Source organism: Apium graveolens, chromosome 3, assembly GCF_009905375.1.
Source record: "Apium graveolens cultivar Ventura chromosome 3, ASM990537v1, whole genome shotgun sequence".
NCBI classification, from domain to species: Eukaryota; Viridiplantae; Streptophyta; class Magnoliopsida; order Apiales; family Apiaceae; genus Apium; species Apium graveolens.
This window is the reverse complement of record NC_133649.1, coordinates 297,379,941-297,392,942: the sequence shown is the minus strand read 5'-3', so window position 1 is coordinate 297,392,942 and position 13,002 is coordinate 297,379,941. Positions and strand designations below refer to the sequence as shown.

Sequence of the window (13,002 nt, the reverse complement as noted above, 5' to 3'; positions counted from 1 at the left end):
TCAGAGGAAAACTCAAATTTTTCAAAAACCCTTCTTCATTTTCAAAAAAAACATTTTAATTGAAACTACACGCATTGGCAAATAAAAATTCCAAAACTATAGAAAACTATGAGAAGCAGACGAGGAAGGAGGAAGGGGCAAGGGGTGTAATACACCCTGTTTATGATGATTTTTTTCTTCTTTTCTGACCCACAATGAAAAGTTACATACAAGTTACAATCAAACAATGCTCGAAAGATTCCTTGATTATACACGTAGGGACTTGTGCCCGCGGGTTAAGTTTTATTTAACATACTATTTCTGGGCCTCGGATCTATATTTAAGGATCTGGATTTAAGGATATTTTTTTACTCCTCCGCGAAAAAGAGAAAAGCCCCTCCGTATAAAATATCCTCGGAAGGGTAAAAAATGCTTAAATTTGGACCTTTAAAATAATAATTTAAGAATTCTGAAACAGTGTGTTATATGCAAAAACCCGAGTTCCCCAAAATGTGAAAAGTTAGGGCAAGCTTGATCAGTAAAACAGATATGTAAATAAATAAGATTCTGAAATGAAACATTTTAAGCTCTGTTGATTCAGTTTTCTGCTACCAGTAATGTACATACTGCTACAAGCCACTGGAGGGCAAGAATCAAAAGATTTGAGACAATATTTCTATTTTCCTCATCTGGCTAGTAGATGCTTAAAAATACACATTCTTCTTCACCAAAATCAAACCATTCAACAACTTTAATTATTTAGACAAACAGCAGCAGCAACCACACACCAACCCAAAAACCGAAAACTAGTGTATGAAAAAGGGAGGAGAGTTAACTTTAGCAGCTGCTGCTGCTTCTTCTTCAAGGGTTCTTTCTCTGCGTTTCATTCCGAATCGCTTTCAAAGCTTCCCATTGCCTTTAAACCCCCTCCTCTTGCTCTCTGCATCCACCCAAATACAAATTCATTAACATTCCCATGTCTTTTTGAGATCTGAAAAGTTCCGAAACTAACCACACACAAACACGAGTTCAGAAAAGATAAGGTGCTGTTGGTTTGAGGGTAAGCCAGGGAAGAAACTATGAAGGGCAAATAAGAGATTCTATATCATCTAACTTGATTTTAATCATAATATTACTAAGATGATCCTCCAAGATTACACACAAGCAACAGTAAAGAATATAAATACAGTAGTCCAAGATGAAAATTAGAAAATAAAGATAAAAAAACAATCACAAACATGATGTAACCATTGACTAAGACCACCAACAAATGGAATCTTATGAAACTACCTCCAGTTAAATTAAATTTCTTTCTTCTCTCACTAAAAAAGATAAGAACCAATCTTTTGAGTAGTTACATACACCACAAAATTATACATACATTACATATACAAAACACAATACATACCTTCTTAGTAGTCTTCTTCTCCCTCACCTCATATCTCTCTTGACACAAATCAGTTAGCCATGCTCCTGGACTCACCAACTGCCTCAATCCAACAAAAAAACCCAAACTTAATAAATCAAGAACAATTCAACAGAAGACTAAATCAAATCAAACATAAAAAACCCAGATCAAAGATTCAATCTTTCTCCTTAACTAACACATACACAAACATATAGTCAGATCTATGACAAGGGGATCGAAAAGAAAGAACATACAAGCAAAGTCCTTTGAATAATCTTGGCCCTTTTCTTGGGCCTCTGAGGTAATTTACAACCTTTCATAGCCAAAAAGTCTTCTTCTTTCTCCTTACTAGTTAAACTTATATATAATTTTGGCCAAACAGAGCCTTTACTCTTACTTTCCTCTCCTCCACCAATTTCCCCTGCAACAATCTTCTTCCCATTTCCACCCTTATCATCCAATAACCCTCTTGTCGAATAATGCTTATCATACTTCTCCGGTGACAACTTGGCAGCCTCAGAATTCCTGTCCACCCAACCAACAATTTCACATAAAAATCCAATCTTTATAACATTCACATAAAAATCCAATCTTTATAATACATTCATATAAAAATTGAAACTTTAATGTAAAGATTGAAACTTTATAACAGAAATAGATGAATTGATTACCTGGTGAGACGAGTGGATTGCTGAGTGTAAATGGGTTTGTTGGCATCGGAAAAGGTGAGGAAACGTGACGTAATTCTCCGGCGAAGTCTGGGGGATTGAGAAGGCTTGTTTGTGTCTGTGTCCCTGAGTCTAACACATCTAACTCTTTTTCTATTACCCCACTTCAAAAACAAATCTGCTTCTGCTGCTATTTTACAACCAACTGCTCTTTCATTCTTTTCAACTTTCTCCATGTCTCAACAAATCTACCAAATATGTATGTGTTTGTATTGGTCTAGTTAAGATCTGAACTGAATTTATATGTAAGGATAAGCAGAAGATAAGGGAGGTTAAGAATGAGAAACAGTTGAGGAAATCTTGAAATGAATGAGCTTCATCAAGATCTAAGACTCTTTCTGTTTGTTCTTTGCTCAACTCAACAAAATGTCAATTTTTGTATGTCTTGGAAAATTGTATGTATTTTGTTGTTGGGATGAGGAAACAACCCTCTCTCTCCCTCCCTCTCTCGCGCTCTCTCTTTTTGTAGATGAGATGAAGAAACCTCTCTCTCTCTCTATTCTTCTCTCTCTCTCTTCTATATCTCTCTGAAAAATAATACAATGGAGAGGGAGTTTTTCTTCTTCTTTGTGTTCTAGTTTCTTCCTCTCCCTCTCTCCCCTGTGTATATATATCTCTCTTTGCATTGGGGGGGAAGGTTAGTCTCAGCCGTTGGATCAGGAAATCAACGGTGGATCATTTCATTTTCTTTGTTTATTTTTCTATATATACATGATACATTGATCGTATACGGAGTTGTTTGGGTTATGTTGGGTTTTTCTCTTGGCCCAGTCCACTACATTTTTGTATAAAAGCTACAAGCCCAAACTTCATTCTTATTAACTAAGATTATAAACAAGCATTTTTGTTATCTAGGTTTGGGCTTTGGAATCTTTACTCGTCTATCCAAACACACCCCATTATTTATTCATAAAAAATAATTTCCATTAAACAGTTTTATTTTTTGACTTTTAAGTGTAGAGTTTTTTTTTTTAATAAATGATTGACTTCCATTAATTCGGAAAATCTATATCTATACTAAATTATAATAACCAGAATGAGTTATAATTTGGTATATTTTTTTTTTTGGTTTAATTATAATTACTTGGATGCATAGAATTGAATAAAATTAGATAGACACTCTCTGATACGGCAAACATAAAAGTTGACTTAAAGCTTCATAAATAGCAGTTGTTTCAGCCTCAAATACACTAAAAGCTCTATAAAACAAACACATTTTTCCTATTATAAAACTTTCTTTGTGGTATCAAAGAAGCAGTTCAGCAGAGAAAATATCAGCACCAGCATGAATATTAAGTTTCAGACAACCTATTTCGTGAGGTTTCCATTTTTTGAGAAGTAGTAGATGAGAGACGCATGACTGCTCTACTTTGCTTTGCACACTGTCAATCTGAGAACAATTTTACTTTTTAAGTGGTTTTGTTTGATTATTGTGTGAGATGAATGGTTCCTCTCTTTTTTCATGTATGAATATGATAGGATACTCTCTTTTCTTTTGTCTTGGTGATTGCATTCTTGCTTTTAATTCGTGACTTTGTTTATGGATTCGTTTGGATGCTCTTGCTTATGATATTGCAACTTTGAATTTATTTAACCTTGAGTTTGGGAGAAAATGTTAATATATATATATAGGGTTATGTTTTATGGAGTCCCTATTTCATTGGAGTCCTTGGAGTCCATATATGTTCTGCAAGTAAAATATAGTTTAAATTATTGCAGAACGTATTATTTTTCGGATAATATTCTACGAATATCACAATTTTATTGAAAATCTTGCAGATTGCATAGATTTTATAAGTAGAATGTTGTAAAATATATTATTCTAGAAAACATGTTTAGTTTGCAGAACATAAATATTAATGTTGCAGAACATACATATTGTACTTGTAAATATATGAGATTTGCATGATTTTATTGAAATAATGATATTTGTAAAACATGTTTCGCAAGATGACATGTTTTAGAAGATATTTTATTTGCAGAATATAGATGGACTCCGAGAACTACAATTAAAAGATAAACTCCATAAAACTTTACCGTATATATCTATATATCGAGAAAATGTTAACATATATAAACTAAATTGAAGATGTCCACGTCCACTCCCCCTGTCCCACACAACAAACCAACTCACACCCATCACTGCATCTTGCTATTTTACGTGACAACAAAATTATGTAAATGAATAATTATGGTATCTTAAAATACAAGAAAATACAAGAGAAAAAGGGATTGGATGAATACAATCCCATTTAGAAACTTCGCCCACAAGAATCATCACAATCTTGGGAAAAGACGCATTTATCCTCTGAAACACCAAACATAACCTCAGAACATAGTTCCAACCAAGGGCATAAGTGTCAGGTCACACTTGGATAAAACAGAGAGTGGTGTTTGTTTAAGACTTAAGAAAGATCACCGAAGTGTGGGGACCATAACAGTAGCATAGGCGACAGCTGTTTGGCACCTCATTATACTCTGTCAAGAAAAGAAGGGCAGTCCGGGCAATGATGAAATTAAGGAAAAGCCAAAAGTAAAACAGCTAGACAAAAGGGGCTAATGGGGTCCAGACCAGTAACGGTCAACACGGGCAGCCCTCTCCTTGGCTCTTGCATTTTGCTTATAAAATGACAAACCAACTTTCTGTTGAAGAGGAGCAGTTTAACTTGCATTTCCTCTGTTTCTTTTCGCAGTTTTGCTCTAGTTTTTGTAAAAAATACTTTACAGAAATGGAGGCAATGAAGATGGTTTTGGGCGCCGTGGTGATGATGATGATGGTTGGGGTGCAGCAGGTGGCAGCGGCGGATGCTCCAGCGCCGAGCCCTGCTTCAGATGCGTCTGCAGTTGCTGTGTCAGCTGCTGCTTTGGCTTCTGTACTGGCACTTGTCTATGCTTTCGTCTTCTAAATGCGCGAACATATTGTGCTGCCTTCCTTCTGTACATGTTATATGCACGTTCCTTGCACTTCTATATATTCATTTTACAGCTTCTCCTTATACTTTGAATGCTAGACTACGTTCTTCTCCTCACTACTGCTTCAAACGTTAGTAGTATTCATTAGTGTGACTACATAAAGCTCAACTGAGAACATGATTTGTAAAGTACAACCGCTAAGCTAATGCAAATGCCTCTTTTTCTACTTCCAAAGTAAGTTGGAAATTGGAATGTTACAATTTCATGCCACGAGTTTTAGGCCCTGACTCCCGAGTTTTTTAAAGTGAAGGAAGTAAGTGATAAGAAGTAAAATACTTTTATCCCACTTTTGGAGTGAAAATTTTGAATTAAAAAAGTTTGTTAAATTCACTTGCTTTCGCTCCTTTTAAAAACTCAGGAACACAAATATGAATACAAGCGAAACTACTTTGCTCACTTACCACTTACTTTCCTTCCTAATTAAAACTCGGGAGTAAGGGGTTAACGCTTCATATATTTCCGTGTAATATTAAACAAAAATACCAAAATTAAATTAATAAAAAATTAACCAGGTTGTACCTTATGATCCGGCCCGAGTTCTCGGACCGATCTAAATAAATATGGATTGATCTGAAAAAAATCTGATACAAAACGTGACCCGTCACTATATTCTACCCAATTTTCACCAATTAAATAAATATAAGTTGATTTCAAAAATATTTGTTGTAAACATGATCCGATAGTGACGATCGGAATGATAAATGAGTTGTGTTGGGGCTTAAAAATATTTGGGGGTATGTTTTGGTCGGGGAGTCATGGGCTGTGCTATTTAAAAGAAAATGGGCCTTAAAAAGGCCTGTTGGGCTATAAAAAGGAGGGGGGCTGGCTGGGGGGGTAGGCAGAAGAAACCCTAATAATTGTTTTTATTAGATGGAGGCCAGAGGAACCAAAATTATATAACTTGTTATCTTCCCCAACCATCCATCTCCTCCATTCGTGAATTAGCTTGAGTTTGATTATAATAAATACCGATTGTGATTATAATTTACAAGTGCCTCTTTTAGAGTAGTCGTATGAATAATTATGATATTCAAATGACTTAGTTGGGAGGCATATATTAAAACAATATAGATCCTGGTAGTGTTTTATTACCAGATTCTCCTGTTTACTCAGGTCTCTTGAGGGGATTACTTGCCCTTCTTCAATCAATCTTCCCCCAAGCAACCTTAGACATTATCCTCTCCTCTCTCTCTCTCCCTCTCTCTCTCTCCCTCCCTCTCTCTCTCTCTCTCTCTCTCTCTCTCTCTCTCTCTCCTCTCTGTCTCTCTCTCTCTGGACATCTCTCTCTCTGTCTCTCTCTCTGTACATGTTGTATATGTTTGTAGATTAGAAGTGTTTTGCCCTCGAATAATCCAACAATTTTGCAATCTTAATTGCATAACTATACTGTTCGGGTTCAGACAGGGGCGTACATGAATGTTTTGAACACGATAATTAATCCTCGTCTGTCTGATGATTTGATGTGGTTAACTATCTTGTTCATCTGAATCACTTTAATTGATTTGGTAAGAAATGAGCCTCCACATTTCTTGCCTCAAAATGATTCAGATTACATTTCCAATTAGTGTGTGTTTACTTGTTAATTACTCTGTGTTAATGACGTTGTGGAGCCTCGTGTGAAGAGCAGAGAGCTGCTCGCTAGCCTCTTTTGATTAGGTCTCCCTATATATTTTTGCCCTGGCTTTCATTACAGTGATAATAGCTGATGGAATTCATTTCATCCCCCTCTGTTTGTTACTTGTGATATTGTTGGCATATATATATTTTTCAAGCCCATTTGCAAATTGTTTCTTTGTTATCTCTTCATTTTCATTTAAAATGTTTCAATTGACATTCCACATTCATACGTGCCATGTGCCGTTTGGAAAATCTTAAAATTAGTAATTTATGATTTAAAATGATTAAGTGCGAAATAAGTGAAAAGTTGATAAATACTTATAAGTATTATAAGTGTTTGGATAAATTTACTTATAAGTCAGAAGTTTTTTTACTTAAATGAATTAAAACAAATAATTATTAAATATAATTATCTTAGTTCATGAATCTTAAATTAGAAAATATTTAAAAATTTATATTTTAAAACCACAACTTTATAAAAAAGTGAAAAAATGAAAATAAGTTAGAAAAAAATACGTCAGCCAACTTTCAACTTATCAGCAGTTGTAAATTCAGTTTATAAGTTGGGTATCTGGCTATAAGTGACTTATAAGTATATTGTCAAACATGCCCTTGGTCCATTTGTTGTCAAAACTCCAAACCAACTCAAGTTGCCTACTTGCCTTTGAATTACTTATTTAGTGTTGTAAAAAGCGGGAATCATTATTTAATGTAACCAGGCTAACACATAAAAATGAGTTCAAACTTCTGTTTTTGGGAAAAAATATTATCTTTCCCATACCAAATGAAAACCTGAAAAATTCAGAATATGTTTTGTAAATATTATTTTTTGACAAATTTTATTATATTAAAAGAAACAAATCTCTAACTAATTATGCAATCAGATTGAAAAATAAATAAACAGGTAATTCAGCTCAAATCAATTTTCAACTTTCGATGAATTTCTAAAATCAGGAACATACTTTTACATATTTAAATATAGATGTAGTTCAATGTACTATTGATGTCCCCATAAATGATTAAATATCTGTTTTTTTTTTGAAGAAATTAAGTATCTGTTATACAAGTTATCTTTTGTGATTTCCCCATATCACATAACTTTAAATCATTCTCAATGAAAAATAACTCAAAACCTAACAAGTTGTAAAACAAACGATACAAAAAATTGGGAACACCTCACCCAAAAGGAGTATTATTGAAAAAAAGAAAAAAAAAATAAGAAAGAGGGTGTTTGTCCTTTTCCCTGTCGGTAAATATTTTAATTAAAAATAAAAAAAAAGCTGAAAAATGTTTAGGTAACTTTATTAACCAACCAAACAAATATCATGAATATACTTCTAAGCTTTGCCTATGCAAACCTTGCCTTCATACATGTGAGAAACGATTGTTAACCTCATATCGTGTGGTATTATACTGGAACCAATATAAAAATGTCCACATATAATAGAATATAGAAATTAGAAAAAAAATAGAGCCTTTGCCTTTGTATATCCCAAACACAATTCCAAGCTAAATTGTAGAACACAAAATTCTCCAATAATTAATGTAATTATACAAGGGGTAGCTCTGTATCAGATAATATACAAAAACAGGCACCTGCTCTACATTTACAAAGTTTCATCTATGCCGAGTCCCCCAGCCACAAATCAAACACAACAGAAATTTCTATCATTAATCATAATTTAGGATTTGACATAATCATGCAACTTAAAAATTAATTAAAAAGACGAGAAAGTAATATAAGGAAAATTGCTAATCCACGGAGAAGGGAAGGACTGAAGAGTGGGAGCGTGCTGTTTGTACTCTTTTTCTGACATTCTTGCGTTGATTCTCAACCCTTTTGTCAAAACCACGTTAACTGTCAATCTAAGGAAGAGGATCTGCATGAAGCTGTTTTACCCAAAGAAACAGAAGCAAGGGAAGACGCCCACACACGGGCATTTTTCGCACCGGGAAGGAAGTTTCTGGTTTTGCATAGTTTCAACTTGGTCCAAATCCTGTTTACATTAATTATCTGAAGAATCCTCCCCAGTATTTGGCTAGTCTCCCCAAATATTTCCAATTTCAGTTGAGGCCCATATGACACCCACAAGGCTTTCAAGTGAGATAAAACTCTTGGGAATGCATATGAAAATCCTACTAAACAAAGAAACAATAGAGACAATGCCAAGTATGGTTCCTTTCTTAGAATCTCGGTTGGTGATAAACCAACCCATGATTGCATAATAAATTCTCTACTGCGCTCCAAATTCACAGGTTGATCTGCAGCAAGATAATGCACGGGCTCCAATCCTAGAAATTTAAGCAACCATGTTAAGAATTATAGTTACGTTTTTCTGTAACTAGCAAAACACTTCTATCACATGAACCATGAAAATCACATAAATCAGTTTAAGGCTATTGTTTGTTTGCAAGGACTATCCCTTCATTACTTACGAATGAAACTCTTTCAATTCAATCCATAATTTGTCCTTACACATAAACCCATGAACAAGTTTTGGTAACTCTCTATATCATTGTAGAGGTTATTTATTATATCATAATGGGGGTTATTTATTATTATTACCACCATACCACTGCATATTATAATCTCGTGGGGAAAAGATACAGAAAATTAACTAAACCTGGTCCATGGGATAACTTAAGGATGAAATGTAACAGAAAATGAAAGAAGATAAGTTAATAAAACGAGGATGATAATCCCAAAGAACATATAGATCCTAAGATTGAACTGAATGAACACGACATTAGGCCAATAAAAGTCACAGCCACCTAATTTAGTGCGTGCACACGAAAATGTGAATAACCAATTTCAGCTCTATTGTAAGGTACCGCTCTTTGACACATTGTAAATAAGTAAGCCTATGAGTGCTCTAGAGATCAGTTACCTGTTGTTTTTCTATAGAATCTTGAAAGGGAGTTCAGATCTTTTGTTCCATGAAACCGCAGTTTAGATGTCTGCTTCACAATCAATATTGTGGGGAAGCTATGTATCCCATATCTAGAAAGTATGCTGCAATTAAGAACAAAAGAAAAGGAAAACAGGTCAGTAAAATTTCAAACAGATCTATACAAATTCAGAAACACCGAGGCATCATGAATCACCATATTCTTTGGTAAATACAATAGCTTTAGTAGATACCTTGGCATTACCAAAGATTCCTCAACTGCCAAATGGGTCATTTGAGGAAACATTGAACTCAAGACTTCAAATGTTTGGAGCACATCGTTGGAGAATGGACACCAGGAAGCATAAAATAGTACAGAAGTGTATGTATCTGCATCTTTTGAATTTAGTGCTTCCTCAAGGAAGTCACCGCCCACCTGCCAGATATCCAAAGAAAGAATGAAGGTGAAAAATATACCTCGCAGAATTTGTTTTTCATGTAAGAAGTGTGTAATGTAAATGCAAGTATTTTTAATCCACCACTTAGAAAATCTACAGTAGACACTATTAAATTTATGCATTAGTATTAAACACGAAATATATGGCACTAGGAATCATTGCCATCGTAATTCTTTTAAACAATTCTTGTTCATGACTTTGTTTATTAAATATGGAAAACTTATTAGAAATTACTATTCATATAGGCACTGTGCAGAAAGATTGGCGCACATTAGCAATTTTGTTTGTAAGTTATAACTATACAATGGGACGTATCACTATGCAAAGTATGAATTCATCCTCAAATCTACGGAGTAAATTGCATCACCGCGGCTGTAGTTTTACACCATGTTGCAAAAAAAGGCACGATTTTCAAATCCTCAAATTAATAAAATAGCCAGATTTTCAAATTCTCAACATAATTTCCCGACTTTTATCCCGCCTTTCAAATAGATGTCAGGCACTTGTAATTTATAGATTTTTAATTGATATATATAGCATGACTCATTACACAAAATTTCTCCTCTTTTTCTTTTAATTCATTTTTTATTATTGGAAAGAAATACAAAAAAGATCTATATTACACCATACAGTATCAGCATCTGTAGATCAATTAATAGCCAGTTCATCAATTAACAAAAAAGAAAAAAGAAATATATCAGTCACCTGTCTATTTATATGGAATACAATTGAATCAATAATTCTTATTTCTTAGCCCAATCTTTTCCAATTCAACAAATTGGCTTTCTTATTGTTTTAGCAGGAGAAACATTTTACTATTATCATCCTAATTTATAATTCCAAAACGTATATACAATCGTATATATTGATGGAAGAAGTGGAGGACGGGAGATGAGCTAAATACTTAAAAACACGAAGAAGAAAAACAATAACTTTATACATGTTTTGTTGTTCAATGTCACAAAAGGGAAAGGAATTGATTAAATTTAAGATCAATAAGAAAAAACAAGTAACAAAAACAGAAAACAGGGAAGTTGGGGCAAGACCCTGACATCAAAGGACACAAGTTCAATATGTGGCTTTAACTCTCTTTTTTGCCTGCTCCTGTTTGTCTTCGTCCCCATCTTTTGCAGGTAGTACTAATTATTATTGCTCATAAAGATTTTACCTTTCTTGTAATTCCCTTTTTTGTGTATATATATTGAGATGATTTCTTTTAGTTGGAACTTGGAAGAAACAACTAAATGAATTTACCCTTTAAGTTACTATAAACCGGTTGAAGGTTTCAAAATTACGAGTATTACACACAAAATGGTACGAATTTCATTCCATTCGAAACTAATTGCATTTCTTCCAACCCAATAAAGACTTCATTTCACAACGGCAAATGAAGGAGGAATAGATTCTGGTTAGGCCAATAGCAACCAACAATCTCAAATAAGTTACTAAAGAAGAAATACTAGAACGTACAAGTTTGTCTGAAATAAAAGTTCAATTATTGTGAAACAAGTGGTGTGAATTTATGCGTATGCAACACATGAACAAGAAAACAATAAACTATGATTCCAATTCTAAATCACTATGACTAATAATACTAATAACATCTTTATGTGTCTTTACAACAAGTTGAAAGACAAGAGGTAACATCTTTATTAGCTATCTCAAAAATCAAATTTCAAATCCAGCAACCCACTGAAGAAATAAAACCTAATTAAAACACATAATTTCAATAAAGCAAAAAACACCCAAAAAAGATCAACTAATTTTGATCAAGAATCAGAAACCAAATTTCATAAAGAACAAAAGGGTACTCAAAACAATCAAACAACACACAATCAATCCAGCAAAGCAACAACCTTTATCAAAATAAAATAGATAAATAAAACTTAAAAAAGGGCAATTGAAAAGGGAAAATGAAGAACCTGAAGAGGCGGGGTAGGAGTAAAAGAGAGAGGAGATTGAGCACGCAAATGGTAGAGAAAGATGATGGATTGATGAGGGCATATAGCAGCTGCTGCTGAAGAAGCATCCCAAAAGCCACAAATCAAAACAACAAAAAGTAGCAATACAATTGGTGTGAATTTCGACATGGGGGTTGATTAAATTGCAGGAAAGATTCAAGAACAACAACAACAAGGGGGGATCAATCTTTATTTATTACTAAATATTAAAGGGAGGGGGGGGGATGGGTGAAAATTTTATTATTTGTGTTTTGGAGGAAACAGCAAGGCGGGTGGGGTTCTCTCTCTCTCTTCTCTCTCTCTTGTTTTATCCCCTCCTACCTTCTCCCTCCGTGTTTATATATCTATATCTATATTTTGTATGTATTGTTTCCTATAATATCTCTACTGAATTTTAGACCTGTACTTTTCTACTTTTTTCAACACCACATTTTGAGAGGACAAATAAATATACCTTCTTTTTCTTTCTAAATTTTATTCATTTAATAGTTTGCCACGGCTATTCTCGTCACGACGGACTTGCGAATTGTTGACTAATTACTCGACTTATCAACTAGTCGGTTAATAAAATAAATTTTATAAACCTACTTTAATTTCAACTTATATATCTTTATATATCTTTTTGCTAATTTTAACTCATATATATTTATGTGAGTGCTTTTATGTATTTTTAAATTGATTAAAATTGAATATATATATATATAATATAATATGTTTATATAGTCAATTTATCGATGCGAGCGTATAAAAAGAAAACAAGATATGTTTGTCTTTAACATATAATATTTTCTCCGTCCATTTTTAATTGTCACATTCTTATTTTTATCAATCAAATTGACTAGTTTTTGACCAAATATTATAAATTACTCTTATAGTATTTTCAAAAACCGAAAATTTCATATTAAAGTAGACTAAAATTTCTTTCCCATGATAAAATTTTTTATTTTACCAATTGATAAAATATTAATAAACTTAAGTCAAATTTTGGTA

The 13,002-nt window shown here is 33.5% G+C and overlaps 2 protein-coding genes and 1 non-coding gene across 4 annotated transcripts; 1 reads left to right on the top strand and 2 right to left on the bottom strand.

Moving 5' to 3' along the window:
• Positions 1-514: 514 nt before the first annotated feature.
• LOC141713725 (uncharacterized) lies at positions 515-2,704 on the bottom strand. 2 transcript variants are annotated; one of them, XM_074517286.1, is made up of 4 exons: positions 2,059-2,704; positions 1,642-1,912; positions 1,388-1,469; positions 515-919 (listed from the first exon to the last, which is right to left on the bottom strand). In XM_074517286.1, the coding sequence occupies exons 1-3, from the start codon at positions 2,289-2,291 to the stop codon at positions 1,437-1,439; spliced, it is 537 nt and encodes a 178-aa protein (XP_074373387.1). In that variant the 5' UTR covers positions 2,292-2,704; the 3' UTR covers positions 515-919; positions 1,388-1,436. The 2 variants fall into 2 exon arrangements, with proteins under 2 accessions (XP_074373387.1, XP_074373386.1); XM_074517285.1 differs by having other exon boundaries at positions 1,388-1,465; positions 2,059-2,702.
• Positions 2,705-6,120: 3,416 nt separating this feature from the next.
• On the top strand, positions 6,121-6,264 carry LOC141716110 (small nucleolar RNA U19). The gene has a single exon (XR_012572835.1). It is a non-coding gene; the product is annotated as a small nucleolar RNA U19 (small nucleolar RNA).
• Positions 6,265-8,215: 1,951 nt separating this feature from the next.
• LOC141713724 (5'-adenylylsulfate reductase-like 5) lies at positions 8,216-12,384 on the bottom strand. Its single transcript, XM_074517284.1, has 4 exons — positions 11,974-12,384; positions 9,848-10,029; positions 9,594-9,718; positions 8,216-8,997 (listed from the first exon to the last, which is right to left on the bottom strand). The coding sequence occupies exons 1-4, from the start codon at positions 12,139-12,141 to the stop codon at positions 8,567-8,569; spliced, it is 906 nt and encodes a 301-aa protein (XP_074373385.1). The 5' UTR covers positions 12,142-12,384; the 3' UTR covers positions 8,216-8,566.
• Positions 12,385-13,002: the final 618 nt, after the last annotated feature.

What these genes read in the sequence shown, in the direction of transcription:
- LOC141713725 (XM_074517285.1), bottom strand. Translation starts at nt 2,291, where the DNA reads ATGGAGAAAGTTGAAAAGAATGAAAGAGCAGTTGGTTGTAAAATAGCA. An exon ending in CAATCCACTCGTCTCACCAG is followed by an intron (nt 1,913 to 2,058) that starts GTAATCAATTCA and finishes TTGGGTGGACAG; the next exon opens with GAATTCTGAGGCTGCCAAGT. An exon ending in AGAAGAAGACTACTAAGAAG is followed by an intron (nt 920 to 1,387) that starts GTATGTATTGTG and finishes GGGTGGATGCAG; the next exon opens with AGAGCAAGAGGAGGGGGTTT.
- LOC141713724 (XM_074517284.1), bottom strand. Translation starts at nt 12,141, where the DNA reads ATGTCGAAATTCACACCAATTGTATTGCTACTTTTTGTTGTTTTGATT. An exon ending in CTCCTACCCCGCCTCTTCAG is followed by an intron (nt 10,030 to 11,973) that starts GTTCTTCATTTT and finishes GATATCTGGCAG; the next exon opens with GTGGGCGGTGACTTCCTTGA. An exon ending in ATTCTATAGAAAAACAACAG is followed by an intron (nt 8,998 to 9,593) that starts GTAACTGATCTC and finishes TTAAATTTCTAG; the next exon opens with GATTGGAGCCCGTGCATTAT.